Source organism: Cydia amplana, chromosome 11 (genome assembly GCF_948474715.1).
Source record: "Cydia amplana chromosome 11, ilCydAmpl1.1, whole genome shotgun sequence".
NCBI lineage: Eukaryota > Metazoa > Arthropoda > Insecta > Lepidoptera > Tortricidae > Cydia > Cydia amplana.
In genome coordinates this window covers 6,095,148-6,118,034 of record NC_086079.1, presented here as the reverse complement: position 1 = coordinate 6,118,034, position 22,887 = coordinate 6,095,148, and the positions used below count along the sequence as shown (strand labels likewise).

Below are 22,887 nucleotides of genomic sequence, written 5' to 3'. Positions count from 1 at the left end.
CACCAATGAAAACTTTATCTCGCTCGCAGCAATTTCATTAACCCCGCTATCTTATTACAAGGCGGCATCTAGTTAAAAGTTGAATCGGAAGTAAGGAAGATACGGGCATTGCCCTAAAGCAATGCCCGTATTTTCAATACATACGCATCACACAACAAATACATGGTGTATTTGTAACAACATATTTTTTTCTAGTTTTTCATTAACACCAAGGAGTGTTTTCGTGTTCTTATTCAGACTTTGACAAATTCGTTGCACATTCGTTTATGTAATGCTGTATCTAATATACGAGTACACTTATTAGGGTAATAAGTGTATTCACATTTACCGACCAATAAACTTTCCTGTCAGTTTACCCATTAAATTTTAACTTTTACCTTAAGTCAATGGACTTTTTTTTCAATAATTATCTTTGTAAACAAAACAACTACTGATCGATAGGTTAAATAAACAATAATGACACTTGGATTATGTCTTTCAGCCACATATTTATTTACCGTACGTATACATTCGTGCAATAACCGTTATATTTGTCTTATATTGTATTTATAAATAGGTACCTATCTAATAAGATTTATATGTATTTATATACTCGTATTATTATAGGTTAAGTTCTCTGCTTTCGGTCGGTACGTAATAATTAGTTATAACGTGAGTGTGCTTCGTAAGATATGTAGCTTTTATTGTGACTCTCTATGAGTACTATTGCTTAATAAATTACATGAATAAGCCATTGTTATCTTAATAAGGTGTTTCTGTCAAAGATATGGCAGGTACTGCTTTGCTAAAGCCAAATATAATCTCGCGTATACTGCGAGATATCTGTTAATTATAGCTTGCATCTATGCAATGTGTATTGCAGTTGAAGTTCAACATATTGCATTCTGGATTCGACATTTCGAGAAGGTATCTATGGGTCAAGTCGGCCGTGCATTCAAACTCAGATATATAAACTGAAGTATTTATCTTTGTGCATATTTAGGTATAAGCAGGTCCTTTAAAGTGCCGTTCTATTTACTTTATTATTTGAGTTTAGGTCAAACTATGTACGATTTTTTTTTCTTTTGGTGATCGAATTGTTTTGATGAATCCAGTAGAAGAGCGTCTATCATCAATTTATGAAAATGATCGCTATTGAAGAGCTTTGCTTATTTAAACTATAAAGTATCGTGAGGTTAATAGTTCGATATTCTCAAGATTATTTTTACTGCAGACCCAAGTCTAAAAAGTTTCGAAATAACGACTCATGTCGACTTAAAGATCCACTCCAAAGGCAAGTCTTTTCCAACGGCATGGGCAGTCGGCTTAAGCCTGATTACTGTTGCAGTGTACGGCTTGGACAACTTCTGGGAGACGCTGGCCGCGCCGGAGAGGGAAGGACAGGAAATGGAGGATGACAAGCTCGAAAGGTAACTGTTATTAATAAATTTAATTATAACCGCGTACGTCTATGTAAGAATCATTAACGAGCCTTCGAAAATCCTACTATAGTTGACGAAATATACTTAAAAATCGATTCGACGTTTCGAATGTTTGATGTATAGTTTGTCAAAGGACTGTCTCATTTCAAACATAGACAGAGAGAATCATTATATTATTATCTTACACTAATAGTACTAGCACCCAAAAGGATGAGTATAGGTTTTTTTTGGTTCTTATTTACTAACAAATTGGTTTGACAAACTATAAATTGTGTTTCGACACTTTACTGACGTAAGGAAGTGTTTTGAAAAGCAGGCGTAAGTGCAATGTAACCAACGCTGCGGTTGGAAAAAGAATACAAACATAGGTAAATACATAGACTGCTCAAATCACAAACCTTACTTTTGGCTTTGCATTAAGAACATAATGAAGCTAAAATTAAATTAAAATAACACTGTAACACCGCAGCGCAAAGTTATTACTATAAATAGGACCAATACTCAAAGGTGGCCATGTATTAGCTAGTCAAGAATTTGCAATCTAATTCAGATTAATTCACCCCTAACTGCTTCTGATTGGTAATCACGACAGCTAATTAATGCACGCACGTAATTAAGTGGACCTGAACTCTAATCAACATTGAAATATTGACCACTAAATAGATAAGTCGGGTACGGGTACTAATCCCGATCAATTGGTACCCGCATTTGATTAGCATGAGTAACGTAGGTAACGCGGGAAATTTTTCATGTTCATTTGTTTTTATATAAGTACATTTCATTTCTTATAATTTTAGTTCAATATCTAAAACAGATTTTTACAAAAAAAAAAAACAGATTTTGAATACATAATAAAATAAAAACCAACATTTAGGGGAAGAGGCATGGGATTCCATTTAGTTTCTAAAATTTCATAGAAAATCGAAAGTTAAAATGAGGACCTGAAAGGTCCAAAACTGGAATCTTAAGCAAAACGAAGATTTCAAGGTACTGGAATCAAAGAAACTTTAAGCGTAACAAATCTTTTAGCTGCGTAAATATCAAAATAAAAAATACTAGTTGATTAAAATTACATAGATAGGCATTTAATTAAACAGAATGCTTATATTAGGTATTCAAAACTAGCACTCAAATATCGTAGCTGCTGTGAAAAAATCTATTCTAAATATACCTAGTCATACTTTTTCACTGTAAGGGATAATATTAATAGTATAGAAACTAGTGCCTTGTTTGAGCGGCCGATGTGGTTATATTTCGTTACTGTATAGAAAATCAAGGTAGTAAATATTCCCTGCTACAAATTATTTCCGTAAAAGCGCATCACTAATCGGGGTACATATTAATTAATTAACGACGATAATGTAATCGGGGGTTTTAAGTGCTCACTTAAATTTGGGTTAGTTAACACTTGGATTATAAATGGATGACGGTCGCGGTTAAAATTGGGATATAGCTCAATTAAGGCAAGTTATGTACAAGCCGATTATGGTATTTACGATTAGATTTTCGATCGTTATAGCGCATTGTTACTGACGATTTGCAATGTGATCTGAGCCAGAGTTTTTGTTATTTTTTTTTTTACCATAATAATAACTAGTTTCCTTAAAGCATATATGATTAAAAGTGCTTTTTACTGTAATATAGCTAAATATATTAATATAATATCATATATTAATATTTTCCTGTCTACTTAGAGGTTATCTACACGCGACTTTAATGGATCACAAAGAATGAAACAAAGTTAGGTGTAGGTAGGCAATCAATTTACCTACGTACCTACCTAAAAGAATAAAATTTCAGAAAAAACGCATTTTCTTCTCTGAAAAGCCATTCTTAGAAGCTACTAAACTAAAACTCACTAATATTATTGTAACCTATTCTAAACTTTTAATCGTGTTGCCATTCCATGAAAAACCTAGCAGTAAGATACTTTGAAGTGTATCAATAATGGCGTGAAGTCTATATCGCACTTAAAAAGTTTTCAACCTGTATAAACTTTTGCCTAACTATCAGATTTCCGATCGTAAGCGAGTCATCCACCTGTTGAAGAGTTCCCTCTAATAACTCTGTCTGCCTAACTTCCAACTAACTTTGCTTTGACACACGAATTGAGAAACTGAATTTCGCATTTTTTGTTAAAGATACGCTTAAGGCTGTAAATGACTGCCTTTTCTAATTTATTGAGTAAACTTGACGGTTTTGTGTTAAAATATACTATTTATATAACAACATGTTCTGCCAACAAACTGCATAGCAGTTTGGCAGATAAGTAACAACAATTATGTAACTTCCCCTTTTAATAATAAAAAATTAAAAAAAAAAATCTTTTAGTAATACCACTGTATATCTTGTTTGTAAATAAATGATTTTATCTCCATAAAATAAAACAATATCACTAGTTTAGAGCTGGACCCTACACCAATAAATATCTCTTTAAGGAATGTAAATAAAACTAACATGAAAATTAGTCATGCATCCAATAAAGATCCTTTTGTATATAATTGGTTATTTTGGTCAAACGACCGAGTCATGTGTATTTTACATGCTTTTACTTAACTTGCATTGTATGTAGTTACATAGTTATGTATGTTTGTTTGGGTCAAATCTTGCAAGTTATTGTTCACGGGACAGGCTTAGCCTAGTGTGATCCACTAAATCGATCTAAATGTAAATGTCTGATTTTAAAAATAAAATTTTACTTTACATTTGAATCAATCTATTCGAAATTTAAACGAGACTAAAATGTATTGGCATTCTCATTTTCCGCTGACCCCTGCTTGTAAGTTGAATGAAAAAACTAAAGTACTGTAAACTGTAACTAAAAAGAATAATCGCACCATCTGTAACCATGCGAGTACCTCCATAATTAAGTGTTATGAAGCTCATGAATACTAACAGACTTGCTCTAAGAAATATAAAGTTGCTCATCATGAAACAAGTGCGTTTTAAACCACATTTTCTTTGTAACTCAAATGGTTCCTTTGTGGTATCATAATAATATCACGATTTAAAATCTCTCATAAACGATAATATTTTTATTATACCTTTTTATTATATTGTACAAAAAAAATCTGTGAAAATTCTTCTAAATATAACTATGTCTATGTATGTGTTTTTATCGGTATCCAACAAACATACTGTACGTATGTTTAAGGATTGCGAATCCTCAAGATCGTCTTAAAAGGCATATAAACGTCTCATATGTCCCAAAACGTGATTCAAGTCCCAACTGTTCAGATAACTGACCCAATTAGATTAGGCTGCCCACAAACACTCCACTTCACACTTTCACTGGACCTTGTGGGAATGGGTCTTAAGATACATTTGTCACACACACACACACACACATTTGTGACACATTTAAAGGGTGATTAAGATTTGGCGCAGACGGAGTTCCGAGCGGATCCGATCCACGTTTCAAGCTCAATTCGAAGTTTTTCGATTGATTTAAGTGAAATAATATTTCCATGTTTAGTTATTTTGTAACCATGTTAAATATATTTTTTTTATCGAATCAAGCAGAATGCAAGCCTTTTATTCTTTTTTTTATATACATAGTTCTCAGTGTACGATTACTAAAAATAAATAGGCTTAAAGCCTTTATTGCAAAATCGTTTGAATTATTTACTTTATAATATATATATTAGAAAACAGGTTGTTAGATCAAATAAATTCTGGGTTTGATTTCACCTAAACTTAGCTGAGCCCTTTGAGTGTAAATAGCTGATTACACAATTATCAACTTTCAGAATCATCAATCAATAAATTTAGTTACCGCGACCTCTGTCTTGAAAATGTAAAATACATATAAAACAAAGTAATAAAGAGTTGTAAGCCGCGCGTACCTATACCTATAACTTTAAAAATAAACGAAAAATAAGTTTTTGGCAAAAATTTAATTTTTGGTACAAGCCTTTATCGCTTTCCACAGGAAACTAATACTCATCGAGACAATACTAAAAACCCCAAACACAATTAGGTTTCGTTGTTTTATCACAGAGTTCCTATGGCCACCTCCTGTCTCCATCATCAGATAAGCTCAATGGAACCATAATATTGCATTGTCACCCGACTTACATATGTATGCAAATTTTCAGCTTCATTAGAAGTCGGGAAGTGGGTCAAATTTAACTTGCAAGATTTGACCCGTACAAACATAGTTACATATTTACATACATAGGTACATTGTAAGTTAATAAAAAGCTGGTAATAAAGAGCTCTGTCTTCGATTTTTAAAACTTAAATACACACTTGGAATTGATACATGCATCAAATCTATTTCCCTAATCCTTTTCATGGCGTCATTCGGAAATTTCGCGTGGTCAGTCGTAATAAAATCGCTTTAACAATTTGTTCATATTTGATAAAAGGGTCTCTAAAGGATTTTTTTTCACGATATACTTACTTTAATGACTATGGAATCGCTTTATGTACCTATAGATAAAACTCAGTAAGAATATCACACAGTAGATATATATGACCATCAAGCAGTTGATGTGGCATTTTTGATAGTGCCTAGTTTAACGCTATAAAAACTTATTTGCTGCACAATTAAAAAAATATCTTAACATATTTTTTCTTCAAGTCTGAAATAGATTTATTAGGGCGAGCGAAGCGAGCCCTATCACTATTCGACAAACTATGCATTCTTGTGGTACACTTTACGGAAAATCTACCGCACTTATAGGTTTGAAATTTAACATAGTAATTTAAATTCATGTCTAGATGTGTTATCAAACATAAAAATATCATTTTATACACCTAAAAAAATAAAATAAAGGAAAAACACTTTGTATTACTACTAGCGCCATCTGTTAGAAAAATTACAAATTAAAATTCGTGCTAATGTACTATGTGCTAACAACGATGAATACAAAAAAAAACCGGCCAAGCGCGAGTCGGACTCGCGCACGGAGGGTTCCGCACCATCAACAAAAAATAGAGCAAAAAAATCGTGTTTGTTGTATGGGAGCCCCCCTTAAATATTTATTTTATTTTATTTATAGTATTTGTTGTTATAGCGGCAACAGAGATATGTACTTACATCATTTGTGAAAATTTCAACTGTCTAGCTATCGCGGTTCATGAGATACAGCCTGGCGACAGACGGACGACGGAGGGACGGACGGACGGACGGACAGCGAAGTCTTAGTAATAGTGTCTTAGTAGCGCGTAAATTTTGGATTCTGACCCATCTCGCTTCGCTCGGTTTGATTCCCAATTATAGCAATTAAGTTTCTCTGAATACTGGAACATTCAATCTTGCTGTAGGTATATTCACTGCGGAGGTCAATTTACTCGTATGTTCTGTTCTGTGACGCCGATGAACTGATCAGTCATGTTGTGTTAGCAAACTTAAATCGGGTATTTTCAGTTCGAGAAACAGTTTTAGTGTTACTATTGCTTGGAACTGCCAAAATTATAAATAGAGATAAGCATATTAGGCCGACTGTATCGGCCCTAAATCACTGAATTGTTTGTATTAACAAACTACACCCCGACTGCAACTTGTATGGAAATTGCACGCCGACGTTGCAATTGGCGTGCAGTTCAACAAAATGACCCAGAACCCTGGCAGTACCTAGTGGAACTCAGGTCTGGTGCAACATAGGCACACGCTGTTTTAGTAATTCGACACGTCTTGAGTCTTGATGAGCACTTGGGAGAGCAGTACGATAGAGCTGATGCTGAATCCTGGCTGTACCTAGCGGAACTCAGGTTTGGTGCAACATAGACACACACTGGGTTGGACATCCGACTCGTCATGATGATCACTTGGTAGAGCAGTACCCAAGATAGCTGATGCTGAACCCTGGCAGTACCTAGTGGAGCTCTGGTTTAATACAACATATGCACACGCTGTTTTGGTCGTCCGACTCGTCTTGATGAGCACTTAGGAGAGTAGTACCCAAGATAGAGCTGATGCTGAACCCTGACTGTACCTAGTGGAACTCAGGTTTGGTGCAACATAGGCACACGCTGTTTTAGTCATTCGACACGTCGTGACGGGCATTTGGGAGAACAGTACCCAAGATAGAGCTGATGAGCTGATGCTAAACCCTGGCTGTACCTAGTAGAACAGGTTTGGTGCAACATAGATACACGCTGTTTTGGACATCCGACTCGTCAGAATGAGCACTTGGGAGAGCAGTGCCCAAGATAGAGCTGATGCTGAACCCTGGCAGTACCTATTGGAACTCAGGTTTGGTGCAACATAGGCAAACGCTGTTTTGGTCATCCGACTCGTTTTTTTGAGCACTTGGGAGATACCCAAAATAGAGCTGTAGCTGAACCCTGGCAGTATTTAGTGGAATTCAGGTTGGTTGCAATATAGGCACACGATGTTTTGGTCATCTCACTCGTCTTGATGAGCACTTAGGAGAGTAGTACCCAAGATAGAGCTTAATGAGCACTTAAGAGAGCAAATTATACGTAAGTTTATGTGCGGAGCAGCATGATTACCGCCAGTAGGTGTCCAGACGGGATAGTTTTACGCTCAATTGTGTAGTGTGGACGCATAAATAAATTCAAGGACATTGGCTCGCTGACCCAACATTATGTAGGAAAGCCAGTTGGCTTCCTTACAAAAAGTACTGGGCGACCGTGTAGGATGTAATAAACGCTTATGAAATCGTATATTACGTGTGGATGATATTGGCAATTTGATTTTGTCGTCTGGACACGACGTCTTTTAATGGAGAAAGTAAAAGTTGTAACAGACAGCCGTACCGAACAGCGACCGAGGTCCAATTAGTAGGTATATTTTTTTCTTGCTCTCACATAAGTGACATAACTATAAAGTTGCGTCCTTAGCGGACTTATTACGTACCCACTCGATTGAACATGGAACAAGCCTCGGACTGGATCAAAGTCGCGGTCTGGTACGTTTAGGTAGAAAAACTCCGCGAGCCCTTACAAAGCTCTGCTTTTTGCTAGTTTAAAAGTCTGTGTAAAAAGAGGAGTCATGGAATATAAGGGAATCAATACATTCTATGGCTCTTCTCTTTCCGCACAGCACCTATTATTGTTTAACCTTTAGCTTCTCACAAATAATATTTTTCAATTTTCAATTTGTGATGTCTAAGTGTAAGGCCTGAGTGGACGCTCGAGTTGGGCGTGCAGCTGGGCGCCCCGTGCGGCGTGCATGTTAAACAAATGCAAACGTATAGTAGCGGCCTTAGTGCACGCTGCTCAAATCACTTGTGAGCCCGACGCCACGCTGCACGCCCCGCCGAACGCTTCGCTCCGAGCGTCCACTCAGGCCTTACACTAACCTGGCATTCAATTGTCCTACTGAATTAGATTTGAAAAATATTCAACTATTACAAGGGCCAATAATTATTAATTGGCTAAATAATCTACCTGTTTTAATGTGTGTTCGTGTTCATTTCGTTCGTTATCGTATAGAGTATCTTAATTGTTCGCAGCATCCCATTGGACTGGTTCGTGAACGAGATCGTGAACAACCCGGACTTCGCGCGATCCGTGGTCCGCAAATTCGTAGACATCAACCAGGTTCGTACAAACAGATTATACAGGGTGACATTTGAGTAGTGATATAGTAGTTTTATTTTTTTGTGAATTTTTTGTCATTTATTTTACTTTTACAAGTGGCAATGTGGTATTTAAACAACTTTGTAAGATATTTCAAATGAAAAATTAAGTAAATCTTATTTCTAACTGGGACAAATGACAAAATTGATGTCAATGACAGTTCCGATTCAAAGAGGCGATTCAATTTACTAATTTAAATTTGGTTTTGACAACAAAATATAATTTAAATATCTTAATAAGCCGTTGTAATATCCTAAATCCACTTATAAAAGTAAAATAAATGACAAAAAATAAAAAATAAATCTTGTCTGATTTTAGTAAGAGCAGGGGCATTAAATTGCTCGTTGTTTATGGAGTTAGAAAAACATATTACTGATCACGACTCAAATATCGTTCTTCTTCTTTCAAATGTCACCCTGTATAATAAGTATAGCAGAATTCTGTTTACAATTTGATACGATTGCAGAAAGCTATAAACCCCTTAAGGTAACATTCCATTTCTAACCGCAGCTGCACTACTGGTACTGAACGCGTCGCTGTTACTGTCAATTTCCATAGTAAAATAGACAGTAGTGCAGCTGTCGTTGAAAATGGACTGTCACCTTTAGCCTGCATCTCATTTTGATACGACCTAGAGCAGTGGTTCCTAACCTTTTCAGTCCGATCACCCCTATGGCTAACTAGGGAACCTGATTTTGTCCCTCCTCCCAATGGTAATAAAAAATATAACGTGTAGGTACGTTTGTTGTATTGTTATATTAGGTTAGCTTATTACCCCCGTAAAATATCTGTTTTACCCCCACGGGGGTAATTACCCCCAGATTAGGAACCACTGACCTAGAGTGATGTTTTTGGGTATCTCACGCATAAGTAGGGTTGCCAGATCAAAAGGCGCTATTATCGGGATAAAATTTTTTTTTTTCGGGATTTTGGGACTTAAGTGGGGAAAAAAGAACATTCAAATTAAAGTAATTGTATTAAAAACAACGATATTTTACAATATTGGCACTATGTCAGCTGCTCTGCCCAATCTCACCATGCCGGGCTCGACGCGGGTCGCTCGCTCGCTCGACGACGGTTAGGAACTTGAAATTTTTGTTTTATAACGTGAAGCTGTCAAATATCAAATATCAAATATCAACATTTATTCAGCAAATAGGCCACAAGGGCACTTTTACACGTCAATATGGAATTTACATACAGCAAAAAAAACACATCAATAATTATAAAATACAACTAAGCCGTAAATATCAAATCAAACTAACATAGAGATGTATAAAGCCTCTAAATGTCGAATTACAAAAAACGCAATAACAATAGTATTGAAAAAAAAAACACAAAGATACAAAAACTATAATCTAAAATTATTTAGAGATGTAAATGTCTCTAAGTGTCATCATAACTAAAAGATTACAATATATAGTAGTTAATCAAATTATCCTTAGAGATGTATAGGGTCTCCAAGAGTCAAAGTATTTGCTGTTTTTCGGGACAATTTTAACTTTGTCGGGAATCGGGAACACATTCTAAAAATCGGGAGAATCCCGCCAAATCCCGACCAACTGGCAACCCTACGCATAAGTGTGAGCGGAAAGACGACTCTTGATTGCATTTAGTTACTTACTTAACACATTCACATTGAACGAAATCATAAAAAACCCGACTATCGGGTATTTTATGATTTCGTTCCCAGGCCGGACGACCCGATACTCCCGATAGTCGGGATCCTGGTAACCTTTATATGAAGAAAATTTTGTGGCCTGGCGCGGATGTGGCAATGAATGTGTTAAAATATATTTCTGTTACGTATTACATTAATTTGATTATTTGTGGTGTATTTCGCTTGTACAAATACAGATTTATTTATTTATTTATTTATTAGGTTCGCCAACAGGTGCAATACAAAAAATACTTATAAATAACAAGTTATAAAATAATATTGCTAGAGTATTCACCCAATTACAGGCAAACACGGCATGCTTGTAACAGATGTTGCTTACATATGTTTTTTTATCCTAAGTACTAAACGAATAGGTACTAAATATAAATCAAGGTTGCTGAAATTAGGTAGTAGAATACAGAAAATAAGCTTAGTAACTAATGACCTTGATACTACTTTCCATAGTCTAAATTAATATAAGTCAGATCAACCGCCGCATGGTGCTACGCTTCGTAGCGCATCGTAGCGCGTAACATCCCTATTTAAATACATTACAATAAATAGTGAAAATTCGCGGCAGCGGCAGCACCGTGCTACTGACATATCGGTGCATATTTATAGGAATAAGTTCGCCTTTGTACCTAAATTTATATGAATTTCATGTGAACCTGTTTTTGTGTAATAAAGTGATTTACTGCTACTACTAGTTAGACTCAAATCTGGTATTGATTTGATATTTATCTTATAAATATATCTTGATGCAAGAAAAAAGTGAAGATTACTAGCAGATTTGACTTCACTTTACCTCGACTACCGTAAATATTTAATTTCACTTTGTAGCACCTTGTAGCTATAAGTAGTTCGACAAGAAATTGTACGTAACTGTCACATTTTTGATAAACATACTGCATTTGGTGCTTAAACATAATAAACATGGCAACAATTTAGTATGGAATTTTTTTTAATTCCATTTTATTTAATTTCTACTATTTTATGACGCACTGTAGCTAGCGTAGTTTTCCGGGAATATAGCAAAAATTCTGAAGTAACGACAAAATGTAGTAGTTAGCCCTGAATGGGTCACATAAAGGACCTAATTAAATCGTCTACGGCCGCCATCACATCATGCACGGCCAAGCGAAAGTACCCGCTGTAAAGCGAAGTACGGGAAATTGGTTCCCGTACTACAAGTGCACCTTGGCTTGTTGAAGTGACGTCATCGCACGTTAACTACGAGCAGTTTAATTAATTAGTTAGCTATTATAGGTTCAGAGGGGGCGTAAAGCCAGGTAATTACAAGGAAACAGAAGATAAACGCGCGAAATTCGCGACGGAAGATATGTCCATCGCGATGGTTTTAACGTTCTACCTCAGTTACTCTGAAAATATACTTCTGTTTAAAATTTTGCTCGTCAAATTCCTCGGCTATATACTAAAATGATACTGCTGTAGTGTGAAAATTAAAATTGAAATTATGTAAATGAAAATATACATGCTTGCGTGTTTTTAGGGTTCCGTACCCAAAGGGTAAAAACGAGACCCTATTACTAAGACTCCGCTGTCCGTCCGTCCGTCCGTCCGTCCGTCCGTCCGTCTGTCCGTCTGTCACCAGGCTGTATCTCACGAACCGTGATAGCTAGGCAGTTGAAATTTTCACAGATGATGTATTTCTGTTGCCGCTATAACAACAAATACTAAAAACAGAATAAAATAAAGATTTAAGTGGGGCTCCCATACAACAAACGTGATTTTTGACCGAAGTTAAGCAACGTCGGGCGGGGTCAGTACTTGGATGGGTGACCGTTTCTTTGCTTGTCTGTTTTGCTTGTGTTGCTCTATTTTTTGTTGATGGTGCGGAACCCTCCGTGCGCGAGTCCGACTCGCACTTGGCCGGTTTTTTTTATATCAAGCCAACTTTAACCTAGTAATATTTTGGCTGCAATGGCCGTGTGCTCTTTCGAATTTCCGTGTGATTGTTTTCACGGCAAATAAAAGAAAATAACTAGTTACGTTTGAAAATCTGACATCGCCGCAACGTTAATACCGCTTGAATAATATCTTGTTGAAGTGAAAACTCTTTAGCAGCGCTGTGCACTTTTTGAGGTGGGGAAAAAATGTTAAACTCGAGACAGCGTAAGACGATCACGTGACCGTAAGATTTAGCGATGGCCACTCATTTAAATGGCATTTAAATCAATAATGAAAAACTCAATGACATTACATGAAAAACTGTTACATGTAATGTCATTGAGTTTTTCTTTATTGATTTAAATGCCATCTAGTGAGTTTCGCTCTAACTGGTATTAATATAACTCGAGTACTAACAGTGATGTGCTTAGGGGTTTCAAGTAATTAACGCTAATGCGAGATGGCGTTAACCTCAATTATACATAGTGCATTTTGCACTAGTCATTGAGTTTTCACTTCTGCCGGCACTCCCTGAGTGCAACCCGTTGTTTTTTATTATGTTAATCACTTACTGTGTTTCCAGGACGGCGTGCTATCATCGGACGAACTCCTCAGGAACGTGTAAACGACTCTTAAGTTATTTGTTGTAGACTTTCGGATTGTTTCCCGTTACATACATTTGTACCAACACTATCAACTTGATTTGAAAAATACTTAAAATGTTACGATAGGTACTGTGATATCAAATAAAACTTACTAATTTTGAAAAAATGGTGGTAATTATGTTTTTGTACTCTGCTATTGTATCTATAGTTTGTTTGAAAATTTGGAGTAAATATCTACAATATATTGTAAATAGTTTCTAAATGAAATACGATGTCAATGGAGAATTTGTCCATAAAGTAATTCCTTATATCTATGTAGGAATGTGTAGTACTATATGAATGTGTGTCTTCAAATTTCATCACAAATCTATACTGAAAATATATATTTAATATTTCGAGATTTTCAATGTGCGTCACTCTAGCGCGACCTTTGTACTTTTGAAGTTATACTTATTTCCTTTTTATGCAATCGTTTGTTAAATAAGGTTGAGACAATATGTAGGTGCTGTTCCAATAAAATAAATATGAAATAACTGTTTACCACAACATATTTGTTTTGTGTTAGTAGTATGTACCTTAGTTTGGTTGTTAAATGGTAGTTTTATTTTGATTATATTAATCTACAAACATGTAGCTTTAGTTCAAATAATACTTAAGTATTATTAAAGGTCCCGCCACCGTGACGCACATATATTTATAAAAAAAATTATTATTAGATATTGAAAATCAAGAAGTAGTAGTAAGAGGTAAAAGACTAAAATATTATATTTTAACGTTAGTGGTTATATACTTTAATTCTGTCTAAACAAAAATATTTGTAAAGTTTAAAAAAAAGGGGAAAGGCAACATTTTCTTATTTATTGACACATTTATTTAGGCTGGGGTTTACAAAGTGAATTTTCCAAGTTTATTAAGTGTTTTGTATTACCTCTGATGCTCTACATACATACATGTAATGTTACATAATGGATATGATAATTTCTAGGCTAGCGAGTCAAATATTGGAGAATCAATGTTTTTGGATACCCAGTGTTTACTTAGTTTGTTGTTAATGACACTATCGACGTTATGGGTGAAATAAATTTATCGGGTACCAATAAAGTGGTTTCATTCAATGTCTTTAAATAAAGAAAAAAAAAGCAAAAAAGCAAAAAGAAGAAAGCAAATGCTTTTACTCCTCGTAAACGATGATTCACGTTAGAACGGCCCGGGTCCGAGCCGAGGCAACCGATTCTATGACAGGCGATCATAGAAAACAAAAGAAAGCGTCACGTGATGCTTTCTAGTGTTGGATCCCGGGCCGTTCTAACGTAAGTCCTCCTTTAGGTCCAGGCTAATTTTTGCTCTTTTAAATTTGGGACTTACTTTTATTTCTACATTAGCGCCCCGCCCGGCTTCGCACGGGATAACAAATTATATATGAACCTTCCTCTTGAATCATTCTATCTATTTAAAAAAACCGCATCAAAATCCGTTGCGTAGTTTTAAAGATCTAAGCATACATACAGACAGACAGACAGACAGCGGGAAGCAACTTTGTTTTATACTACGTAGTGATGAGTCAAAACTCGAATTTAAATTTTACTAAGTACCTATAGTGCACCGGGACTTGTTTACGAGGATAAATGACTGAATCCGGGCTAGCTCTTAGTCCATAAAGATTTTTCACTCAGGCTCAACTGATATGCCGTCAGAGAGTTTAAAAATACCACAATTTCCACATGGAAAATTATTGAAAACTCATATTTTTACTTAGCTGATTCTTAAAGCGTATAAGATGAGGAACTACTAAAATATTTAAATTCTACAATTTTACAATAGAACATTGTAAAGTCGAACAGACATTTTGACGTGAGTATCTACAGTAAGCAATTTTACTCGTAAACCGACAGATACGAGTACTTTAGACAGCGATGGAGAAGTGAAATGGTAAACGTATTTGAATACAGCAGAATGCTGCAGGATGGAGCGAAATGTGAACTTCAGAAACTGATCTCATTTTTACATTTTAGGTAAGGTTTTAGAGAAACTAGATATACAGGGTGTACAGGGTTACAGGGTGTAACAGGAGCAATAAATTAAACTGTAGGCTATACTCCCCAAACTGACCAACATTTGTTCAGCAACTTTTAGAAGTAACTTATTTTTTATTACGCTTTAAAGTTTATTCTAAGACGCAATGTATTGCAAATGTTGTTATGTTTAAAGCGTGACAGGGAATGTCAAACACACTGATGTCCGCGTTCATCAAAGGCAATATTTATTTTGTATGAAAAAGAGGAAGTCTAAAGGATTCATAATTTTTAAAAGTTGCTTAACAAAAGTTTTATAGTTTGAGGAATATAACATATGTTTTAATTATTTGCTCGTGTTACATGCCCTGTATAGGTAAGTTATTTTCAAAACGGAATCCCTTTTTCGTAATCCAATATTATTAATGTTGGTATCCGATTGGGATTAAATTTGGCATAAATACATATTTATATTTGCTAACGATATTTATTTTTATTCATTTAAGTATGAAACAAATCGTCGTACAGAAAATATTGTTACAGTTTCTTCTCTTAATCTAGACCTACAGCTTCCATATGTACCATCAGCCGCAAAAATGCATCACCACTTTATCAATGAATTCATTAATAATTCCTCCATGCAATGTTGCAGCTGACTGTACGTTCAAACTGGCTTCCTTCTCTAGCTTGCACCAAGGTGACGAGATCAAAGGAAAGCCGGCAGGGTTAACGCTTGTATCGCTTTTCAGGAAACATTTAGTCTGAACCGTGTGTGTGTGTGTGTGTGATGTGAAGTTTACAACGTAAAATATTTGAAGGGGAATTCTGTAAAGCAATCTGAAAAAAATGCTTTTCTTTTCTATGGATAATAAAAATGGCTTATTTGTAAAAGAGTAAAATAGAATGTAGGTATTCTAGTTTACGTTTAGTCCGTCCATTTTTAGGGTTCCGTACGCAAAGGGTAAAAACGGGACCCTATTAGCCTATTACTAAGACTCCGCTGTCCGTCCGTCCGTCCGTCCGTTCGTCCGTCTGTCACCAGGCTGTATCTCACGAACCGTGATAGCTAGACAGTTGAAATTTTCACAGATGATGTATTTATGTTGCCGCTATAACAACAAATACTAAAAACAGAATAAAATAAAGATTTAAGTGGGGCTCCCATACAACAAACGTGATTTTTGACCGAAGTTAAGCAACGTCGGGCGGGGTCAGTACTTGGATGGGTGACCGTTTTTTTGCTTGTTTTGCTCTATTTTTTGTTGATGGTGCGGAACCCTCCGTCCGACTCGCACTTGGCCGGTTTTTTAAATCTGTATTTAGATGCTGAGCTTATTGCCCCAAAAGTCCCAAGCAAATACAGATTGTTACAAAGGTAGCAATATGTAACAATTTAAACTCCTGTCGGATAGATTTTAAATATATTTAAACTACTTATTCCAGTTTTTACCGCTTATCTGTCACTGTCTACTATACAAATAATCAGCAAGTCGGACAAAGACTATGGGCCCGATTCGGATTTTGTAATAGACATCTAATAGATATCTTTTAGACATCGTCAAGATACGATAACGATATGTTTAAGATTTAACATGTCAAATTTGACATTTCCGCTATTCTGGAGATACACTTGAACGATTTCCACAAGATATTACTTAGAGATCTAATTCACATCTAATAGATATCTAACACGATCTATCGTAAAAGTGACATTGGTTGCCCGAATTGCGCTGCAAAAGAGAACTAGTTGAAATCTAAACTATAACGTATCTAGAATGGATCTAGTACGTGTCGTCTCTTGTGAATATCTTGAAGTTCGAATACGGCAGTCTTTCTTGTAATAAAGGAGTGGACTTTATCACTTTGTTTGTGGAGGGAACTCGTAATGAACTTGTCAAGGAACTAGGTATTCAAATTCTGAAAAGTTGAAGAGACATCTCAAATTGGAAACATTGATGGTGATTGTGGTGTTCATCAATAAATAAGCAGATGCGTTGGCAACACTAGAAGCTACTGGTGGCCTAGCGGTAAGAGCGTGCGACTTGCAATCCGGAGGTCGCGGGTTCGAACCATGGCTCGTACCAATGAGTTTTTCGGAACTTATGTACGAAATATCATTTGATATTTACTAGTTGCTTTTCGGTTAAGGAAAAAATCGTGAGGAAACCGGACTAATCCCGATACGGGCCTAGTTTACCCTCTGGGTTGGAAGGTCCTAGTGCCCACGCCAATTACTGGGATTAGTTGCCAAGCGGACCCCAGGCTCCCATGAGCCGTGGCAAAATGCCGGGACAACGCGAGGAAGATGATGATGATGCGTTGGCAACACTAGCGAGCATCATCAGCGAGTATCATGGCGACCGGCGGGGTTACGGGCGCAATGTATGGAGCGATAATGAATTGTTTTATTTACCTACAAACAATATAATTATCCTAAGCGGAATAAGATGGATCATGAAATGCATCACAATGATGATAGTTAAAATTTATGAATCTTTAGTCTATTTTTAACGTATAACAAATAACTTTCAACTTGTTAAGTTTTAGTCTATAACAAATAATTCACAAGTTGATTATTTACTTCTCGGTTAAAAGCCTGAACCCAAAGTTCAAAGTTAGAGTTTCAATAAATATTTTTTCCCTTTTTACCTCCTTATTGCGCAGTAAAATTAAAGTTGTTAAACAGAAAACCCAAAAAATATTAGTATCGTTTGCTTACAAAATCTAACGAGTTCCGGCAGCCATTGGAAGTAGCCGACTGCCTCCAACTTGTTGATTAAGATTCCTTTCGCACTGGGTACAGTCAGGATCAAAAGTAGCGGATCAGCCAGTCTAGCCAAGGTGACGATCGCAATCGCTTCGAAAACGAAACGCTTTGTAGCTCTCTATCACTCTTCCATATTAGTGTGACAGTGACGGTTGCGTTTCGTTCGCTACGGGGCCAGGCCCCGTAGACAACATTCCAATCGCTAAAGCTCGGTAGCGAACGAAACGCAACTCTGTCACTGTCGCACACAAAACGATTCGATGGCGAAGCGATAGCGATAGCGATTGTCAGCTTGGTTAGGCTGACTGGCCCCGTAGACAACATTCCAAATGCTACAGTTCGGTAGCGAACGAAACGCAACTGTCACTGTCGCACACAAAACGATTCGATATGGCGAAGCGATAGCGATAGCGATTGTCAGCTTGGCTAGGCTGACTGGCCCCGTAGACAACATTCCAACCGCTACAGCTCGGTAGCGAACGAAACCCAACTGTCAATGTCCCACTGATATGGAAGAGTGAAAGAGAGACACAAAGAGATTCGATGGCGACGCGCAAGCGATCGTCACCTTCCTTCCTACGATGAGTATGTAAGGTTTATAAGGACGAGCAAACGCGGTAATAATTTAACAGTACCTACTAGTAGGTACCTAATAGTAATTAATAAATAGTATTTTTTAATAATAAAAAAGTCTTTTAAATCAAATGTCTCATAATTAATACTGTCTAAAAACGCGTAATCACAAAAATACTATTATTTTTACACAAACGTTATATTTTATTAAAGTTGTTGGCGTAAAAGCCGCTGTTTCCGACACAGAGAGGTGAGGGCACTCGCCACATATCCCCTGAGTAATTATTATATATTACACCCCTTGTTTTTTGTCCTGTGCAATCCAAACAAACCAAACAAATATCTTCTTTCAATTTAAGCTTTAAACAGAATATAACTCGTTGTTATCTGGCCAAATGTATATAACTTGATGTAGGTACGACGAGTATAGTTATAATCTCTTTTTGAAATTACTTATATTAATTTTAACAAAAAAAAACTACTTTAAAATATTAATAGCAAAGAAAAATAATTTACTAGCAAAAAGCAGAGCTTTGTAAGGGCTCGCGGAGTTTTTCTACCTAAACGTACCAGACCGCGACTTTGATCCAGTCCGAGGCTTGTTCCATGTTCAATCGAGTGGGTACGTAATAAGTCCGCTAAGGACGCAACTTTATAGTTATGTCACTTATGTGAGAGCAAGAAAAAAATATACCTACTAATTGGACCTCGGTCGCTGTTCGGTACGGCTGTCTGTTACAACTTTTACTTTCTCCATTAAAAGACGTCGTGTCCAGACGACAAAATCAAATTGCCAATATCATCCACACGTAATATACGATTTCATAAGCGTTTATTACATCCTACACGGTCGCCCAGTACTTTTTGTAAGGAAGCCAACTGGCTTTCCTACATAATGTTGGGTCAGCGAGCCAATGTCCTTGAATTTATTTATGCGTCCACACTACACAATTGAGCGTAAAACTATCCCGTCTGGACACCTACTGGCGGTAATCATGCTGCTCCGCACATAAACTTACGTATAATTTGCTCTCTTAAGTGCTCATTAAGCTCTATCTTGGGTACTACTCTCCTAAGTGCTCATCAAGACGAGTGAGATGACCAAAACATCGTGTGCCTATATTGCAACCAACCTGAATTCCACTAAATACTGCCAGGGTTCAGCTACAGCTCTATTTTGGGTATCTCCCAAGTGCTCAAAAAAACGAGTCGGATGACCAAAACAGCGTTTGCCTATGTTGCACCAAACCTGAGTTCCAATAGGTACTGCCAGGGTTCAGCATCAGCTCTATCTTGGGCACTGCTCTCCCAAGTGCTCATTCTGACGAGTCGGATGTCCAAAACAGCGTGTATCTATGTTGCACCAAACCTGTTCTACTAGGTACAGCCAGGGTTTAGCATCAGCTCATCAGCTCTATCTTGGGTACTGTTCTCCCAAATGCCCGTCACGACGTGTCGAATGACTAAAACAGCGTGTGCCTATGTTGCACCAAACCTGAGTTCCACTAGGTACAGTCAGGGTTCAGCATCAGCTCTATCTTGGGTACTACTCTCCTAAGTGCTCATCAAGACGAGTCGGACGACCAAAACAGCGTGTGCATATGTTGTATTAAACCAGAGCTCCACTAGGTACTGCCAGGGTTCAGCATCAGCTATCTTGGGTACTGCTCTACCAAGTGATCATCATGACGAGTCGGATGTCCAACCCAGTGTGTGTCTATGTTGCACCAAACCTGAGTTCCGCTAGGTACAGCCAGGATTCAGCATCAGCTCTATCGTACTGCTCTCCCAAGTGCTCATCAAGACTCAAGACGTGTCGAATTACTAAAACAGCGTGTGCCTATGTTGCACCAGACCTGAGTTCCACTAGGTACTGCCAGGGTTCTGGGTCATTTTGTTGAACTGCACGCCAATTGCAACGTCGGCGTGCAATTTCCATACAAGTTGCAGTCGGGGTGTAGTTTGTTAATACAAACAATTCAGTGATTTAGGGCCGATACAGTCGGCCTAATATGCTTATCTCTATTTATAATTTTGGCAGTTCCAAGCAATAGTAACACTAAAACTGTTTCTCGAACTGAAAATACCCGATTTAAGTTTGCTAACACAACATGACTGATCAGTTCATCGGCGTCACAGAACAGAACATACGAGTAAATTGACCTCCGCAGTGAATATACCTACAGCAAGATTGAATGTTCCAGTATTCAGAGAAACTTAATTGCTATAATTGGGAATCAAACCGAGCGAAGCGAGATGGGTCAGAATCCAAAATTTACGCGCTACTAAGACACTATTACTAAGACTTCGCTGTCCGTCCGTCCGTCCGTCCCTCCGTCGTCCGTCTGTCGCCAGGCTGTATCTCATGAACCGCGATAGCTAGACAGTTGAAATTTTCACAAATGATGTAAGTACATATCTCTGTTGCCGCTATAACAACAAATACTATAAATAAAATAAAATAAATATTTAAGGGGGGCTCCCATACAACAAACACGATTTTTTTGCTCTATTTTTTGTTGATGGTGCGGAACCCTCCGTGCGCGAGTCCGACTCGCGCTTGGCCGGTTTTTTTTTGTATTCATCGTTGTTAGCACATAGTACATTAGCACGAATTTTAATTTGTAATTTTTCTAACAGATGGCGCTAGTAGTAATACAAAGTGTTTTTCCTTTATTTTATTTTTTTAGGTGTATAAAATGATATTTTTATGTTTGATAACACATCTAGACATGAATTTAAATTACTATGTTAAATTTCAAACCTATAAGTGCGGTAGATTTTCCGTAAAGTGTACCACAAGAATGCATAGTTTGTCGAATAGTGATAGGGCTCGCTTCGCTCGCCCTAATAATGATTTTTCTTTACCAATTTTCCTCTCTGGATATTAACATTATAGAAAATGTTTTTAGGCGATGTATATATTAAAAATATTAAGAGCATGAAATCTATGCCCCTTCGTTTAATTTTTTTTTTCGATTTATTATTTATTATAAGAGTTAGGAACTTTTACAAAATAATAAAAAAACAGGAAAAAGGCAAATTAAAGGGTATAACCAAGATCAGTATACAATAAATTATGTAGAAATATTTCCCATAAAGTCAATTTACTTAATGCTACATCAGTAACATATACAACATAAGTATTTAAAATGAAATGGAATGAAATGAAATATATTTATTAATAACAATTGTTACAAACAAGATATATACAGTGGTACTAAAAGAAATTAAAAACTAGCTTAAATCTAAAATAGGCCCTTGAGGCATTGTACCAAGGATGCTGGCGACATTTCCTCGCTGTATCGCAATGCTGATACGTTGTGCGAGGTAGTCGCCAGCTCTTCGGTCACCAGTTACGTCAACCAGATGCTTCGCGATTTCTGCGAACAACTTGGACCTAGAAAAATAGTGGCTCTGTGAGCTGTAAACATCACGAACCCCCATGGCTCCGTCATTTGGAAAGGCTTCCAATACTGAATGAAAAAAAAAATCTACTGACCTGCTTACCAATGTTCACGAAATTCATTTGAAAAATGCGACCTGTAGACGAGAACATCCGGACTAACGAAATAATTTTTGTTAAAGCCGAAACGGAGACCTTCGCTTTCATATTAATATAATCTTTTACATTAAGCGCTGGTGGCCTAGCGGTAAGAGCGTACGACTTGCAATCCGGAGGTCGCGGGTTCTATATCATTTGATATTTACCAGGCGCTTTTCGGTGAAGGAAAACATCGTGAGGGAACGTTACGTCAACTGTGTCTACTCCACTATATGATCAATCACACCAAACTCCTAATAAAGTTAAAGGTTTGCGTAGGCCCATGTTAATGTAAAATAATTAACGCGATTACGAGTACCAACCAATCTCAGCGTCGAAACTTGCTTCTGACTAGGCCGCTCTTCCTAATTAGTTACGACATTGCCAAATTGTTTGATACCTTTTGCTTATAGGAGACTTTTGATATGACCGTCGGGTTAAAGCGTTGAATACCGACCAACATTCATAATTCAATTCATAATTTTTTTTATTGCATGAAAATGAGTATAAACATAATAATTCAATTCCAATCTGCCGAGATCCAGCACGCAATACCTATATTTTAAACTACAAACTAAATTAATTTAGCTATAACTATAAAATAGCAAATCAATAAATCAAAAATAGTAATCGAATTATTAAAAACATCCTACTACGTACAATCCTTTACATGACAAATATTCTTGTAGGGAGTAAAATTGCTAAGGAATTTTCTAAGGAATAGTGGTTGTTGGTTTTCTCTCATTTTCAGTTAATTTTGGATTACTTTCAAAATTAGCTGAAAATAAAGCTAAGGTACAAGCAAAAATTCAAACTTACATTGTGTCATCAAAATGATATCTA

At 36.7% G+C, this 22,887-nt stretch overlaps 1 protein-coding gene across 1 annotated transcript in view; it reads left to right on the top strand.

The window, feature by feature from the left end:
* The window catches only part of LOC134652042 (allatotropins-like), a 75,710-nt gene extending 62,351 nt beyond the window's left edge, over window positions 1-13,359 (top strand). Inside the window, exons 7-9 of the mRNA XM_063507195.1 lie at window positions 1,328-1,409; window positions 8,849-8,936; window positions 13,127-13,359. Of these exons, the coding sequence (XP_063363265.1) occupies window positions 1,328-1,409; window positions 8,849-8,936; window positions 13,127-13,168 (212 nt within the window). The 3' untranslated portion in view covers window positions 13,169-13,359. The remainder of the gene's footprint in view (window positions 1-1,327; window positions 1,410-8,848; window positions 8,937-13,126) is intronic.
* Window positions 13,360-22,887: the final 9,528 nt, after the last annotated feature.